The following is a 12,819-nucleotide window of genomic DNA, read 5'->3' as shown; positions in this document are numbered from 1 at the left end:
AAGGATGCTCCTCCAACTCTCCCAGGTCCTCCTAACCCAGGACCTGACCCCGTGATAACAAGTGCCCGTACTAACCAGGCAACCACCTAAGGGAGGCGTGGAGACAAAGTTGACAAGGGCATAGGAGCAGAGGAAAAGTTGGAGATGATGGGGGTGATGTTCAGATCAGTTTTGGGAGAGATGTAAGGTCAGGAGGTCGGTCTGCAAATGAAGGTTTGAGGTTTAGAGAGACAAGGACAGCAAATTCTGGCTTTCTTCCCTCATACTCTATTCCCTACTTGTCACTGCAACTTCCATGCACACCACCACCGAGTTAGCAGACTTTTTTTCCACTTTCAGGACTAGAGATAAAGAAAGCAGGCATGTCAGGGCCAAGCCCTAAAAGTCAGAGGTAGGGCAGTGAAGGGCAGGAGGGGAGAGGTGATTAATGAAGGCCCGTGGGGAGTGGAGGAGGAGTACTCACCAATAAGAATAAATACTACAGCAATAAGGAATGTGAACAGATAGCCTCACATAGTTCATGGGTCCTGCCTTAGCCTTTCCCAAAAAGCCGATGATTGGGTATAGTTTATTCTGGCAGAGCTACTTTAAGAGGGCACGGCAATCACCGGGGAACGGTCCCAGGAAGAGAGTGATCTCCCCCTTCTCCTTTCGAGAGGTAAGAGGGAGTGAGCAAAGAAAAAAGAGTTGAGGGAGCTTAGGGGTCTTAAGGAGAAGAAAGGATGGGAGTAGAGTGCAGTGAGACACCTGGCAAATGAGGGATGGGAAGATGGGAGGCAGATGGAAGAGAGTTATTCTCCCTAAACTTTGCCTTGATATACAGACAGACTTTGAATTTTTCTATACGAGCTTGGACTGTCTCTTAAACACTGGCCAACCACAATCATCACCTCCCTACATTGTCATCTAATTACTGGTTGCTGAATTGGAGCCCTCTTGTACTCCTCATCCTCCAAAAATTATGCTCTTAGGATAGCCCTAGACTTTACCTACATTTTCTCCTTTTTCCTCCAAGACTCTTGGTAAGATAACAACTAACCTGGAAGACTTCAGGGGTTGAAACAAAGCAGGAAAAGACAGAGGACAGAAGAGCACTGAAGATTAAGGGCAGTCATGAGAGGGACGGAGACAGACACCATCCATGCTCATGCCTGAGGAGAAGGGCAGGCAGAGGCAGAAATCAGTGCATTGCAAATGCAGTGCATTCCCCTCATATTTTCACCTAGCTTTCCCAGAAGTTGCTTGACATACTAAATTTTATACTATCTTTGAAGGTTTTACTCTGGCACATAAATCCCCTTAGGTCATCTTTGAAGGTTTTACCCCGTCCACATAAATCCCCTTAGGTCATTCTTGGTTTTTGAGCACCTACTCTGGCAGGCGATGGACTAAGTAAAGTTTCTCTCTCTGATCTTCTCCTTAGGTTCACTCACCTGATGGTGATTAGAGAGCACATACAGGCAGGACCCTTGCTTGCTCTGCCTAACTATGGAAATCCTAGCCACACTGGTATTCTGGCCCCAGGCAGCTCCCATCCGCACACCCACATCGGTCATATTTCCTGGAGCTTCTCCAGTCATACAGGAGCCTGGAAATGAGCCTGGGAACAGACATCCCTTTGTGGGGAGAGAACCACATCACAGAGCAGTAGGACTATGTAGGTACCATCAGTGCCAAAAGGGGGAATGGAAGTTTGAAGGTGCTGGGGTGGGGAGAATACCAAATTTTATTTTATTAATAAAAAAATATTTTTATGTATTTTTTGAGAGAGAGGGAGAGGGCATACAAGGAGGGGGAGGGGCAGAGGGAGAAGCAGGCTTTCCGCTGAGCAGGGAGTCCCACAAAGGGCTTGATCCCAGAAGCCTGGGATCAAGACCCAAGCTGAAGACAGACACTCAACCAACTGAGCTATCCAGATGCTCCGGGAATACCAAATTTGATAATCAAAGACCACCACACAATTTTTTAGTGAAATGAGGGATGGGAAGAAATGGTGAAGGAAGGTGAGGGGCTACCTGTACATAAACTATTTTTAATGTGATTGATGAAGTCTCCTGCTCATTTCATCATTTATACCCTCAGCCCTCAGAGGCAGAAAGCAGGGCTCCAGGTCATTCTGCCCAGAAGGCTGGAGCGGAGGGCTTTACTGCTTGTGGCAGAGATCCCCAGGTAGGAAAGTGTGTTCACATGATGGCAAAGATAGCTAGCTGTCGCAGGGTCCTGGAAACAACAGTGGAAGCATTAGTGGTGAGAGAAGGGGTAGATGGTGAGTATGTCCCATGCCTTGGTGTGGTTCTCACCTTGAGGTCTCCAGAGATGCTGGTCCCTGTGAGTACCCCAGTGGCTAAAGAGAAAAAGATGGAAAACATGCCAAAGAAACTGCCCTCTGGACCTCACCACTGTGGGACCATATTTTCAAAAAAAAAAACGCTATTTATGTAAAAGAACAGAGAAAAACTGGGTTTTGGAGGGGACAAGTCCCGGCTTCCCTTCATTCAGGCAAGGTAACACCTGTATCCAGTTTACTGTCGGTGACTTATTTGTCTGGGACAAATAAGGCAAGATTGTAAATTAGTCAGCCCAGGGACCTATAGGACTTGAAAATGACAGACGGAATTAGAACTCATGGGGTCTTTTCTGGGGAGATGTGGGCTAATGAGGTGCCCTGCTCCCAGGGGGAGGTGACATTTTGAGGCATGCATTCCCTTTAATACATTTCTCAGCCAGCTTCCTGTTGTCTCACCTGGGCACCCAAAGAAGAAAGTGGCTGGTCAGGTGGGGTTTGTGGGGAGGAATGTTCTAGCAGATAGTTGATGAAAGAGAGGATTTGGGTGGGGGGGCGCCTAGGTGGCTCAGTTGATTATGCGTCTGCCTAACACAGGGTCCTGGGACCCAGCAGGAGAGTCTGCTCCTCTGACTTCCAGCAGGGGAGTCTATCCTCCCATAGCCCCTTCTTGTGCTTTCTTTCAATGTCAAATAAATAAATAAATATTTTTTAAAAAGAGAGGAGGATCAGGAAGATTGTTTGGAGGAATACCATGGATGTTTAAAAAAAAAAAAAAGGAGAAGTGAGTGGTAGGGAAGGAAGAGCTCCCACCCCCACCTCCTCACTCTCTTCTCCCATCCTCTTAAGTTCCATTTCCCATCGACCTCTTCCCATAAAGGAGTTTGGCTAATGGGTGTCCTCTTCCCTCTTGCCTCAAATTGCAAAGTGTCCTTTCCCTTACTAGAAGGGTGGATCTCAAGATTGTGAATATCTGGGAGCTGGCATTTCTCATCTGGTAGTCTTGTCTAGTGCTCATCCTAGCAGATCCCTAGAATACATCCTTATTTTTCCCTGAAAGAGTTGTCATATGGAGTCTGTTCCAGCAAATCTGTGCAGTTTCAGTTTGGGTCCCTGAGAATCTGCTCTGCCAGCTACACACACACACACACACACACACACACACACACACACTTCCATATCTCCTCACATTTGGCCCTTTCCAGATCTGTCCAGCTCTTACAGCCATCCCCTCAGTTACTCTTACCCTCACCTTGGCTCCCTGGCCATTGCCTTAGACCTCCACTCCACACTACCCATTGCCAAGCACAAAAGGACTGTCAGGGTCACCAGGCCCACCAACACTAACTCATTTTCCAGATCTGTGTTAGGTAGCTGCACCCATGCTCCCGGAAGGGCAGAGACTTTATTGACTGATTTGATGCCTCCACCTGATTCTTAAAATGACTTGTCCAGGCTGGAGTCACAAAAGGTGCAGGCTGATGGTCAGCAGGATTTGGGAAAAGGGCATATCAAAGAAGGGGATGAACATTACCTGGAGCAGGTTTGAAAAGATCTCTGTGAAAACTGCCTTGTTCATAGCCATGACTTGTTAGCCAAAGTGAAGGTGATCCAGATGGAACCACCAAGTGCTGGACCCAGGCTTCTTGAAACAGGAAATAGTGCCACCAGAGAGGAGAGAAAAGAGGAACAAGTCTGGTCTCACCCCTCCCTGATGTGAAAGCCATCCTCTCACTGCAGTGTGAGGAACAGTCATGCTTTGCTCCCTGGTTGAGTCCGCCTGGACAAATCTTTTTATTGGTCAGCTAATCCACCCCAGCAGCCACGCCCCAAACCCCCATCCTATCTTCCAGGGAGAGGGGAAAAGAAGAGGCATTGCTGACTTATCCCCTAAATTTCTTCCCCATAAAGATACCTAGAACTGTAGCAAACCCCCAGATTTAGGGGTCTCAGAGTAAGAAAGAGGTGTTATCCTGGACAGAAGGAGCAGCTGTTGGTGTCCCACCCCAGTGAAAATGCTCATGGCCCCCCAGAACATTGGTTCCCCCCAGCAGCTGAGATCACCCCACCTTCCACTGTTGGGTCCTCATCCCAGGGATCTAGGTGAGGATTAGACCCACCCTGACTCTCTAAACACGCAGGGTTGGGCTTCTCTTTCTCACCACTGACCCCACTTCTGGACAGGGAGGAAATCCTAAGCTGTGGGGTGGATCACCGGTAGTAGGTATCCCTGACTCCTTCCCCTTCACCTCTGCCCTGGGTGGATCCAGCCGGGTTTTGTGTGCATTTCATGTCAATACTGTTCCCTCCGGAATCTCAGCTTTATCCTGCACAGGAAAACCAAAAACAGCCAAACCCTAGGACTGACCCCAAACACATCCTTTGATTTTCTGGTGCCATGCTTCCGCAGGTCTGCGCAGACCTCCACACCCCTCCACCCCTTAGACCCGTCCGGTGAAAGCAGCCTTTATAGCCTGGCTCACTCCCCCATCCCTGCATCCTCCTTGGCTTCTGAATTTGCCTCGCTCAGCGCAAGGACGTGACCTACAGGTGGAAGGGAGGAGGTCATCTCGGGACGAGCCCCGAGGGATTGGATGTCAGAGTTTGGGCGCCTGGAGCCCAGTCCCCAAAGCCCGCCAGCACCGGCTATAATTAGTTGAGTGGGGCCATTGACCCGGTTGCGGGGCAAGTTCCCTCTGCCATACGGTCCGAAGCTAAGAAGGTTCAAGTGAGAGGCAGGAGGAACGCTGGTTTCTCGGGAGGGTGACTATCGGGATGGGCTGGGGGCAAGCCGGGTGGGATACGCTGCGGGTACTGAATCTGTGCACAGGCTCCTTGCACGCTTCGCGGCGCTTGGTGAATCCCAGGGTCGGACAGCATAGCCTAGGGGCTCGAGCTTTGGGATTGGGGGTGGGGAGTGGGGTTTGAAGTAGGGAGAGGGACTGTCATGTTGCCGGGTTGGAGGCAGGAGTTCCTCCGGCCTCTCTGGGTCCAGCTCTGAACCCCTCCTCTCTTTCCCTCTGTTCACCTGCAGCAAAACAGCGAAACCGACCATGAGCGCCTCGGACTCCGCACATCATCCCTCCGACCCCGGGAGCGTCTCTCTTCCTACCCAGAAGGACTTCCTCGGCCTCCCTTTACCCGACCGGAGAACCCCTTCCTGGCCTCCTTCCCCGGACGAGGATCCCGGTTTGCCCCCCTTTCCTCTGGAAGGGACTGTCCCCAGGCCTTTGGCCCCGGGGAACCTTCCATCTCCAGCCTTGTCCCTAGAGGAAGAAGAGGAGGAAGAGACTGAAGACGGAGACGACACGGTGGAGCCGGAGGGACTGCGCAGCGAGGAACACCCAAGCCAGTTTTTCGCGGAGGCACAGCGGCTTCGGGAGCAGGGGTTGTTGCTGGACGAAGAGGTGTCCGTTGCTGGGCGAGTGTACGGGGTGCATCGGGTAATCTTGGCTGCGATTAGCAGCCTATTCCGAGACAGGCTGCTGGGCGGCAGAGGTCCACAACCGCTCCTCAGCCTCAACGTGACCGCCAGGGCCTGGGAGGCCGTGCTGACCTTTGCCTATGAGGGGTTCCTGGGCCCTGCCCCGCGGGGAGATGTGCTGGCCGTGGCGGAGGCTCTGGGAGCACCCCGGGTGAAGGTCGCGGCCCAGTGGAGATGCGAAGGGGCTGGAAGCGCCAGAGAAGACGGAAAGCCGCCCAGCCAGGTGGAGGAGCTGAGGGAGAATCTGCGCAGTATTGAGTTCCTATACAAAGAGGGTGTCGGGTGTGACCTGGAGCTGGAAGCAGGCGGCTGTCGGCTGCGAGGTGAGGACCTGGGTGACATTACATTACTGCAGGTGCAAATATGTGTGTGCAAGATGTGGGTGGTTTGATCCCTACCACAGTGGTTTTGATCCCTGCTGCAGTCAGAATTTCCTTGGGGTGGCCTTTGGTGCCTTTCCTGACCCACTGAGAGTGAGGCATGCGCAGCTGAGTTGTTTTCCTGGGAGCACTGACAGATTTAAGATGACCCTTCAACGTGTGGCTTTCCCTGTGCCCAGTAACAAGGGATTTCCAGCCAGCTGGCTGGTGTTAGGAGTATAGTCTAAGCCAGGAGAACAAGCAGAAAGTGATTGACTTAAATAGGGATTAACCAAAGGCCCTTCTTGGCATCTTCTATTTAGGACACAGGAAAATCAGAGGAATATGGTGGGAAAACTCACTGTGTGTCCTCTCACCTAAGTGTGCTTGACACCATGGTAGACAGGAGTCCTACAGCTAACAACAAGATCTGGTTTTGTTTTTCCATAATCTTAAGACTACCAGGACATGGCACTTTGAAGTTAACTGTGTTCATCACTAGGAAAGCTAAGGACAGTTGAATAAATTGAGTATTATTCAGATGCTACTAACTTAGTGAGATACGGGGGTCCAGGAATTTTTACACACGTCCTCTCTTTTCATTCTTGCTTTAAACTAGTGAAGTAGGTATCATTATCCCTAGGTGCAGGGGGAAAGTGGTAAACTTTCAATAGCCCAGTCTGCTTTCACTAGGCCATGCATTCCCTTCTGTGCAACCAAACCAAAGACACATAGGATCTGACAAATGGGAGTTAGAATGCAGGCACATACAAATTTGAAATTAAAAGGTATTGATTCAGATATTATCTGGTTCAGCTTTTTTACCTTACTGAGAGACCAGACTTTAAGACAGGTCCAAAATCACAAAGTTACTGCTCATTGGAATGACTGGAACTCAAAGTGCTTCTGGGACTCCCAGAGGAAAAACCATCCAGTCTTAGCTTGGACTGCTTTAACAAAAATACCATAGACTGGGTGGTTTGACAATAGAAATTTATTTCTTAACAGTTCTGAAGCCTGAAAGTCCAAGATCAGGGTGCCCTTACGGTCATGTTCTGGTTAGGGCTCTCTTCCAGGTTTGCAGAGGGCCACCTTCTCACTGTATCCCCACCTGGTGGAGGGAGAGGTTATCTCGCTAATGTCTATTCTTATAAGGGTAGTAATCTCATTCATGAGGGTTCCACTCCCATACCTAATTACCTGCCAATGGCCCCACCTACAAATATCAACACACTGGGGACTACGGCTTCAACATATGATTTGGATGGGGGGGGTGAGATTCAATCCACAGCAGGTCTCTGTGTGCTTGTTATCATTTCTGATAGTAGTAACTGGAGGGGGATTTACAATTTCATAGTTATAAAGTTTTCTCTAGGGTTTGGAATTTAAACGTACTTCTATCCCTGCCTTAATTTCCCTAAGAAACATTTCAACTTAATGGTGGAAACCTGCCATGTAAAATTCTAGGGAATAATGGTGAATAGGAGGGAGAATACAAGTGGCCATAACCCTTTCCCTGTGGCCCTGAGCTACAGGTTGGTTGACTATATGGGAACTGACTTATCTGCCTTGAGGAATGCAGATTTTCTCAAGCTGTCACTGATAATCACTTCTCAAGAAGCACTGAGGCTAAACTGGAAAAAAAAAAAAAAAGAAGCACTGAGGCACTACTGACTGCTTAAAAAGATAGTGGAAAGCCACATCAACATCACCTGTCCTTTGAGAGAGGGCAATGTGCCACAGTTGGTCAGAGCAGCTGGAGGTTTGTAAGCTTTTCTGGGAATTCAGCCCCGTTACCTGCCGGAGAGCACTTCCAATAGCATTTCCCCCTTTTTTCTTGTGAAGCATTTCAAACACATAGCAAATTAAGAAAAAAAATTTTTTTTAAAGATTTTATTTTATTTATTTGAGAGAGAGAGACAGTGAGAGAGAGCATGAGCGAGGAGAAGGTCAGAGGGAGAAGCAGACTCCCCATGGAGCTGGGAGCCCAATGTGGGTCTCGATCCTGGGACTCCAGGATCACGCCCTGAGCCGGAGGCAGTCGTTTAACCAACTGCGCCACCTAGGCGTCCTGCAAATTAAGAAAATATTAATATGAACTCTCAAACACCCATCTCCCAGACTTAATGGTTAACATTTTTCTAAAAAGATTTTATTTATTTATTTGACAGAGATCACAAGTAGGCATAGAGGCAGACAGGGGCGTGGGGGGGGGAAGCAGGCTCCCTGCTGAGCAGAGAGCCCTATGCGGGACTCGATCCCAGGACCCTGGGATCATGACCTGAGCTGAAGGCAGAGGCTTTAACCCCCTGAGCCACCCAGATGCCCCTTAACAGTTAACACTTTTATGATATTTGTTTCATCTCTTTATTTATCAGTGAAGTTTAAAGTAAATCTGACATTTTGCTAATAAATACTTGGGTCTATGTCACTTTAAAAGAGGACATTACCATAATACCTTCCTTATGACTAATGAAGTGAATAATAATTCCTTAGTATTATCTAGTCCATGTTGAAATTTTCCCACTTGTCCAAAAAACATCTTTTAGAGCTGGTTCTTTCAACCTAGGACCCCCTTGAGGATTATGCTGTGCTCAGATACACATCTCTTATGCTTCCTTTACTCTTGTGAGGACTTGACTTAGCTGAAAAAACAGGATTAGTTAGCTTGTAGAATGCTCCATGTGTATGTATTCCAGATGTGTATGTGTTTTCCATTATGGTTTTAACTTGTTCCTTTAGTCTCTCAATTTCCTATAAATTTGAATTGAGAGCTAGAGCTTCGATTAGATTTAGGTTAAATACTTTGGTCATGATACTCCATGCCAAATGCCAAATATCTTAAATTGAGTTGCATTAGGAAGCATATGAGTTTAGTGATTTAGTAGCTTTGGTTAACCGGATAGTTTGGTGTCACGGGGGCCATGCAGACAGGAAGGGTATGGATACCCAAGTATGCACCTTGCAGCCTGACATCATTGCCATTGGGTGGTGAGATCAGTTCAGATCTTCTTATCTGTGGGATAGAAAATAAATCACTTCCTTTCTGTAGGATTCAGTTTTCCTTCTCTTAAAAGGAGCAACAGAACTGGATGATTTCGAAGGCTTCCAGTTTAAAATGTCATGATTCCATGAATTATACTGACATGGGCGGGAGGTGTGCAGAGAAAAGCTGTAAATGGGAAACCTTAAGTAGGAGATGGCAGTTAGAGGAGGTTAGGTCACAGCCATTCCTGCATGTGGTACCATTTTCTAATTAAAACTGGAATAACAGAATGACTGAAGCCAGTGGCTTTTACGATGACAAAGGAAAGAACTTTATTTTGTTCACAATACAAACTTATATAAATTGCACACTGGTCTTTGCAGTTTGTTTTTTGCCCCCTTTTAGCAAATGCTGTCTATAGCATCTACTCAACTTGATCCATCAAGGCTCTTTTTCTAATTGACCTAGATTAAAAAAAAAAACACCACAAAACAAAAAACTAAAGCAATGTTTATCACAGTGTCTTTAGGCCACTAACATGAGAATCATGCAGGATGCTTGAAAACGTAAAGATACAAATTTTTAGGGTCTCCATGCAGACCTACTGAGTCAGAATCTTTGGGGGTTTGGGGGTGGGTCCCTGAATCCTGCATCTTAACGAGCACCCCATGGTATTCTTTTGCACACCACAGTTTGGCCTGTGGCCTTGGGCGGTGGGCCCAAGTTGGGGGTGTGAAGCTGGGATCCTGCCTGGCAATTTGCAACACTCTGGATTCCCCTCTGCTTCTTCTTGCAGTGCACCGAGCAGCCCTGGCCTGTGGCAGTGAGTTCTTTGGTGCCATGCTCCTGAGTGGGATGAGGGAATCCCAGGGCACAGAGGTGTCTCTGCATACCATCTCTGCCCAGGACCTGAGACTCCTCGTCTCTTTCGCCTACTCTGGTGCCGTGCGGGCAAGGTGGCCAGGACTACTGAGAGCTGCCCAGGCTGCTCTGCAGTACCAGAGCTCTTCTTGCCTTGCTCTGTGCCAGAGAGCCTTGGCCCGGGGCCTCAGCCCCGCACGCTGCCTGGCACTGTTCCCCATAGCTGAAGCCCCTGGATTAGAGAGGCTCTGGAGCAAAGCCCGTCACTACCTCCTCACCCACCTGCCTGCTGTGGCTTTGTGCCCCACTTTCCCTTCTTTACCATCTGCCTGCCTGGCCGAGCTCCTGGATAGCGATGAACTACACGTGCAAGAGGAGTTTGAGGCCTTCATGGCTGCGTGGCGTTGGTTAGCTGCCAACCCCGAGACCGAGGAGTCAGAGGCCAAGGCCCTCCTTCGATGTGTTCGCTTTGGCCGCATGTCCACCAGGGAGCTGCGGAGGGTACGGGCAGCTGGGCTGCCTCCAGCCCTGCCCCCTGACTTACTGCATCAGCTCCTGGTGGAGGCCGCAGTTCCGGGTCAAGTGAGGCGGAGGGAGCCTGACCAGGCCCTGGTAGTGATTGGCGGAGACGGGCTCCAATCAGACATGGCCAGAAGACAGCCATCCCGAGGAGTGTGGTGGGCCCGGGCCTTCTGCTGCGGTACAGGATTGGTTCGAACTGTGGAGTGGGGACGGCTCCCTGCCCTGCCCGCCCCAGGGCGTTTCCGGCACGGGGCTGCGAGCCTGGCAGGAAGTGAACTCTATGTGTGTGGGGGACAGGATTTCTACAGCCATGCCAACACCCTGGCTTCAACTCTCAGGTATGGGCCGCATTGAAGAGCAGGCCTCAGGGTGGGCAGCTGAGGGAAGTTGTTGGCCCAGCCAACCGCAGAGTCCTGGGGTCACTACTCTCACCTCTCATTCCACTGTGTCCAGGTGGGACCCCAGTCAAGACGACTGGGAGGCGATGGCGCCTTTGTGCCAGGCTCGGAGCTTTTTCCCCCTGGTGGCACTGGATGGACTACTCTATGCCCTGGGCGGCCGGAACGGTGATGTTGCTCTCGACTCTGTGGAGGCATATAACCCCGAGCTCAATGTCTGGAGGTGAGCAGGAAGGGGCTGTTTCTAGACATCAGGGAGGGACTAGGGGGCTTGGAGGGGAAGCCGAAGAGGATTTTCGCCTGATCAGGTGCCCTTTTCTCCCCCAGGCCAGCTCCTGCCCTTCCAGCACCATGCTTTGCCCACGCAGCTGCTGTTTTGGAGGGCCGACTGTATGTGAGCGGTGGCTGCAGCAGTGCTGGCCAATACCTGTCCTCCTTGCTGCACTATGACCCCAAGCTGGAGAAGCCAGGGACACTTCTGAGCCCTATGGGCATACCTCGGGCTGGCCATGTCATGGCTGCTCTGGGGGGCCGGCTGTATGTAGCAGGTGGGCTAGGCAAGACGGGGGACCTACTGAGCTTTGAGGCCTATGAGCCAAGGGCTGATAGCTGGACTCATCTGGCACCTTTGCCCTCCCCCCATGTGGGGGCTGCAGGTGCAGCTCTGCAGGGGGAGCTCCTGGTGCTGGGGGGCTACAGCCACCGTACTTATGCCCTCTCCCACCTTATCCATGCTTACTGCCCTGGCCTGGGCCGCTGGCTCTGCCTGGGAACTCTGCCGAAGCCTCGGGCTGAGATGCCGGCCTGCATCCTGGAGCTGCCCACTGTGCAGCACATAGCTTTGGTTCCCACGCGGCACCAAACCAAACCTGCTGGGTGAGTGGGGAGCAGCAGGGGCTGAGGGGGTGGAGGAAGAGATCAGAAATATCATGAGAGAAGGACACAGATGATGGGGGGAGAAGAAGGCTTTATTCACAATAGCATTTTATTCTAGCACAGTGTTTCATAAATCACAAACTGCTTTTGTATATATGATCTCTGTTGAGCAAAAGGTAGCTCCAGAACTCCTGGAAAAAGGGGGAGGCAGCTGAATGCCTGGATAAGGTGAGGAGGCCCAGGAGCAGCTCTACAAGGTTTAGGGACCCTGACACAATTGTTGGTGGGGCAAGCGTATCTAGCGGGGAAGACAGTTAAGAAGTTCCAGTAGTCAGTGTGTAGGGGCCACGAGAGGACAGTCAGCAAAATGCTGATTCTGACCCATGGATCAAAATGAAAAATGTGGAAAGGCCACCCCTGAAAGAGTATGAGGAGTGTGGGGAAAAGGACTGTAATTGTCATGCTCTTCCCTTTTTTAGGACTTGCTCCTTTCTACTCTCCAATCCCCGGGACACCTAAACCCTCTTGGCAATATTCTTTCTCAGGTAACTTGCAGGTTCAGTCCAGTGTTTCCTCAGCCCACACACTTCAGGCTGCCCCTAACAGCCTCTTGGCAACCTGGTGCTGCAAAGGAGCCTGAGTTGCCCAGGAGATGAGGCGGAAATGCTGCGTGTGGGGAAGAGGAGGAGGCCCAGGCAAAGGAGCCAGGTGTCTATAGTGGGAAAGGGATGGAATGAGGTTTGAGGGGTGGGATGGAAAAAGCCAGAAGGCTGACTGGCTTCTTTCCTTCCTTTGAGGTGAGTTCAGGGATCAGGAGTGACAACAGGACAGTTGCGGTATGAGGTCCTAAGTTGTGAGAGGAGGTGGAAGAGAGAGACAAAGAGGACTCAGAAAAGTGGTTTCCCCCCTTTCTTTCTCTTTCCTCTTGAGTTTTTAAGATTCATTTCCCTTTCTTTGGCCAGGCAAAGTTAAGTCAGATGCTTTCTTTCTCCCTTCCTCTACCGTGCTCTTTCTTCCTTTCTTTTTCCTTTCCTTTTTTCTTTTCTTTC

At 50.1% G+C, this 12,819-nt stretch overlaps 1 protein-coding gene across 1 annotated transcript; it reads left to right on the top strand.

Annotated features, from left to right (window-relative positions):
* The first annotated feature begins 1,618 nt into the window (after positions 1-1,618).
* Positions 1,619-12,819, top strand: KLHL33 (kelch like family member 33). The gene is made up of 5 exons (XM_044230993.1): positions 1,619-1,657; positions 5,319-6,091; positions 9,910-10,834; positions 10,950-11,117; positions 11,222-12,819. Exons 2-5 carry the CDS (start codon positions 5,338-5,340, stop codon positions 11,772-11,774), a joined length of 2,400 nt encoding a protein of 799 aa, XP_044086928.1. The 5' UTR covers positions 1,619-1,657; positions 5,319-5,337; the 3' UTR covers positions 11,775-12,819.

Source organism: Neovison vison, chromosome 13, assembly GCF_020171115.1.
Source record: "Neovison vison isolate M4711 chromosome 13, ASM_NN_V1, whole genome shotgun sequence".
Taxonomy (NCBI): domain Eukaryota; kingdom Metazoa; phylum Chordata; class Mammalia; order Carnivora; family Mustelidae; genus Neogale; species Neogale vison.
Note: the sequence above shows the minus strand (reverse complement) of the source record. Positions and strands in the feature narration are given on the sequence as shown.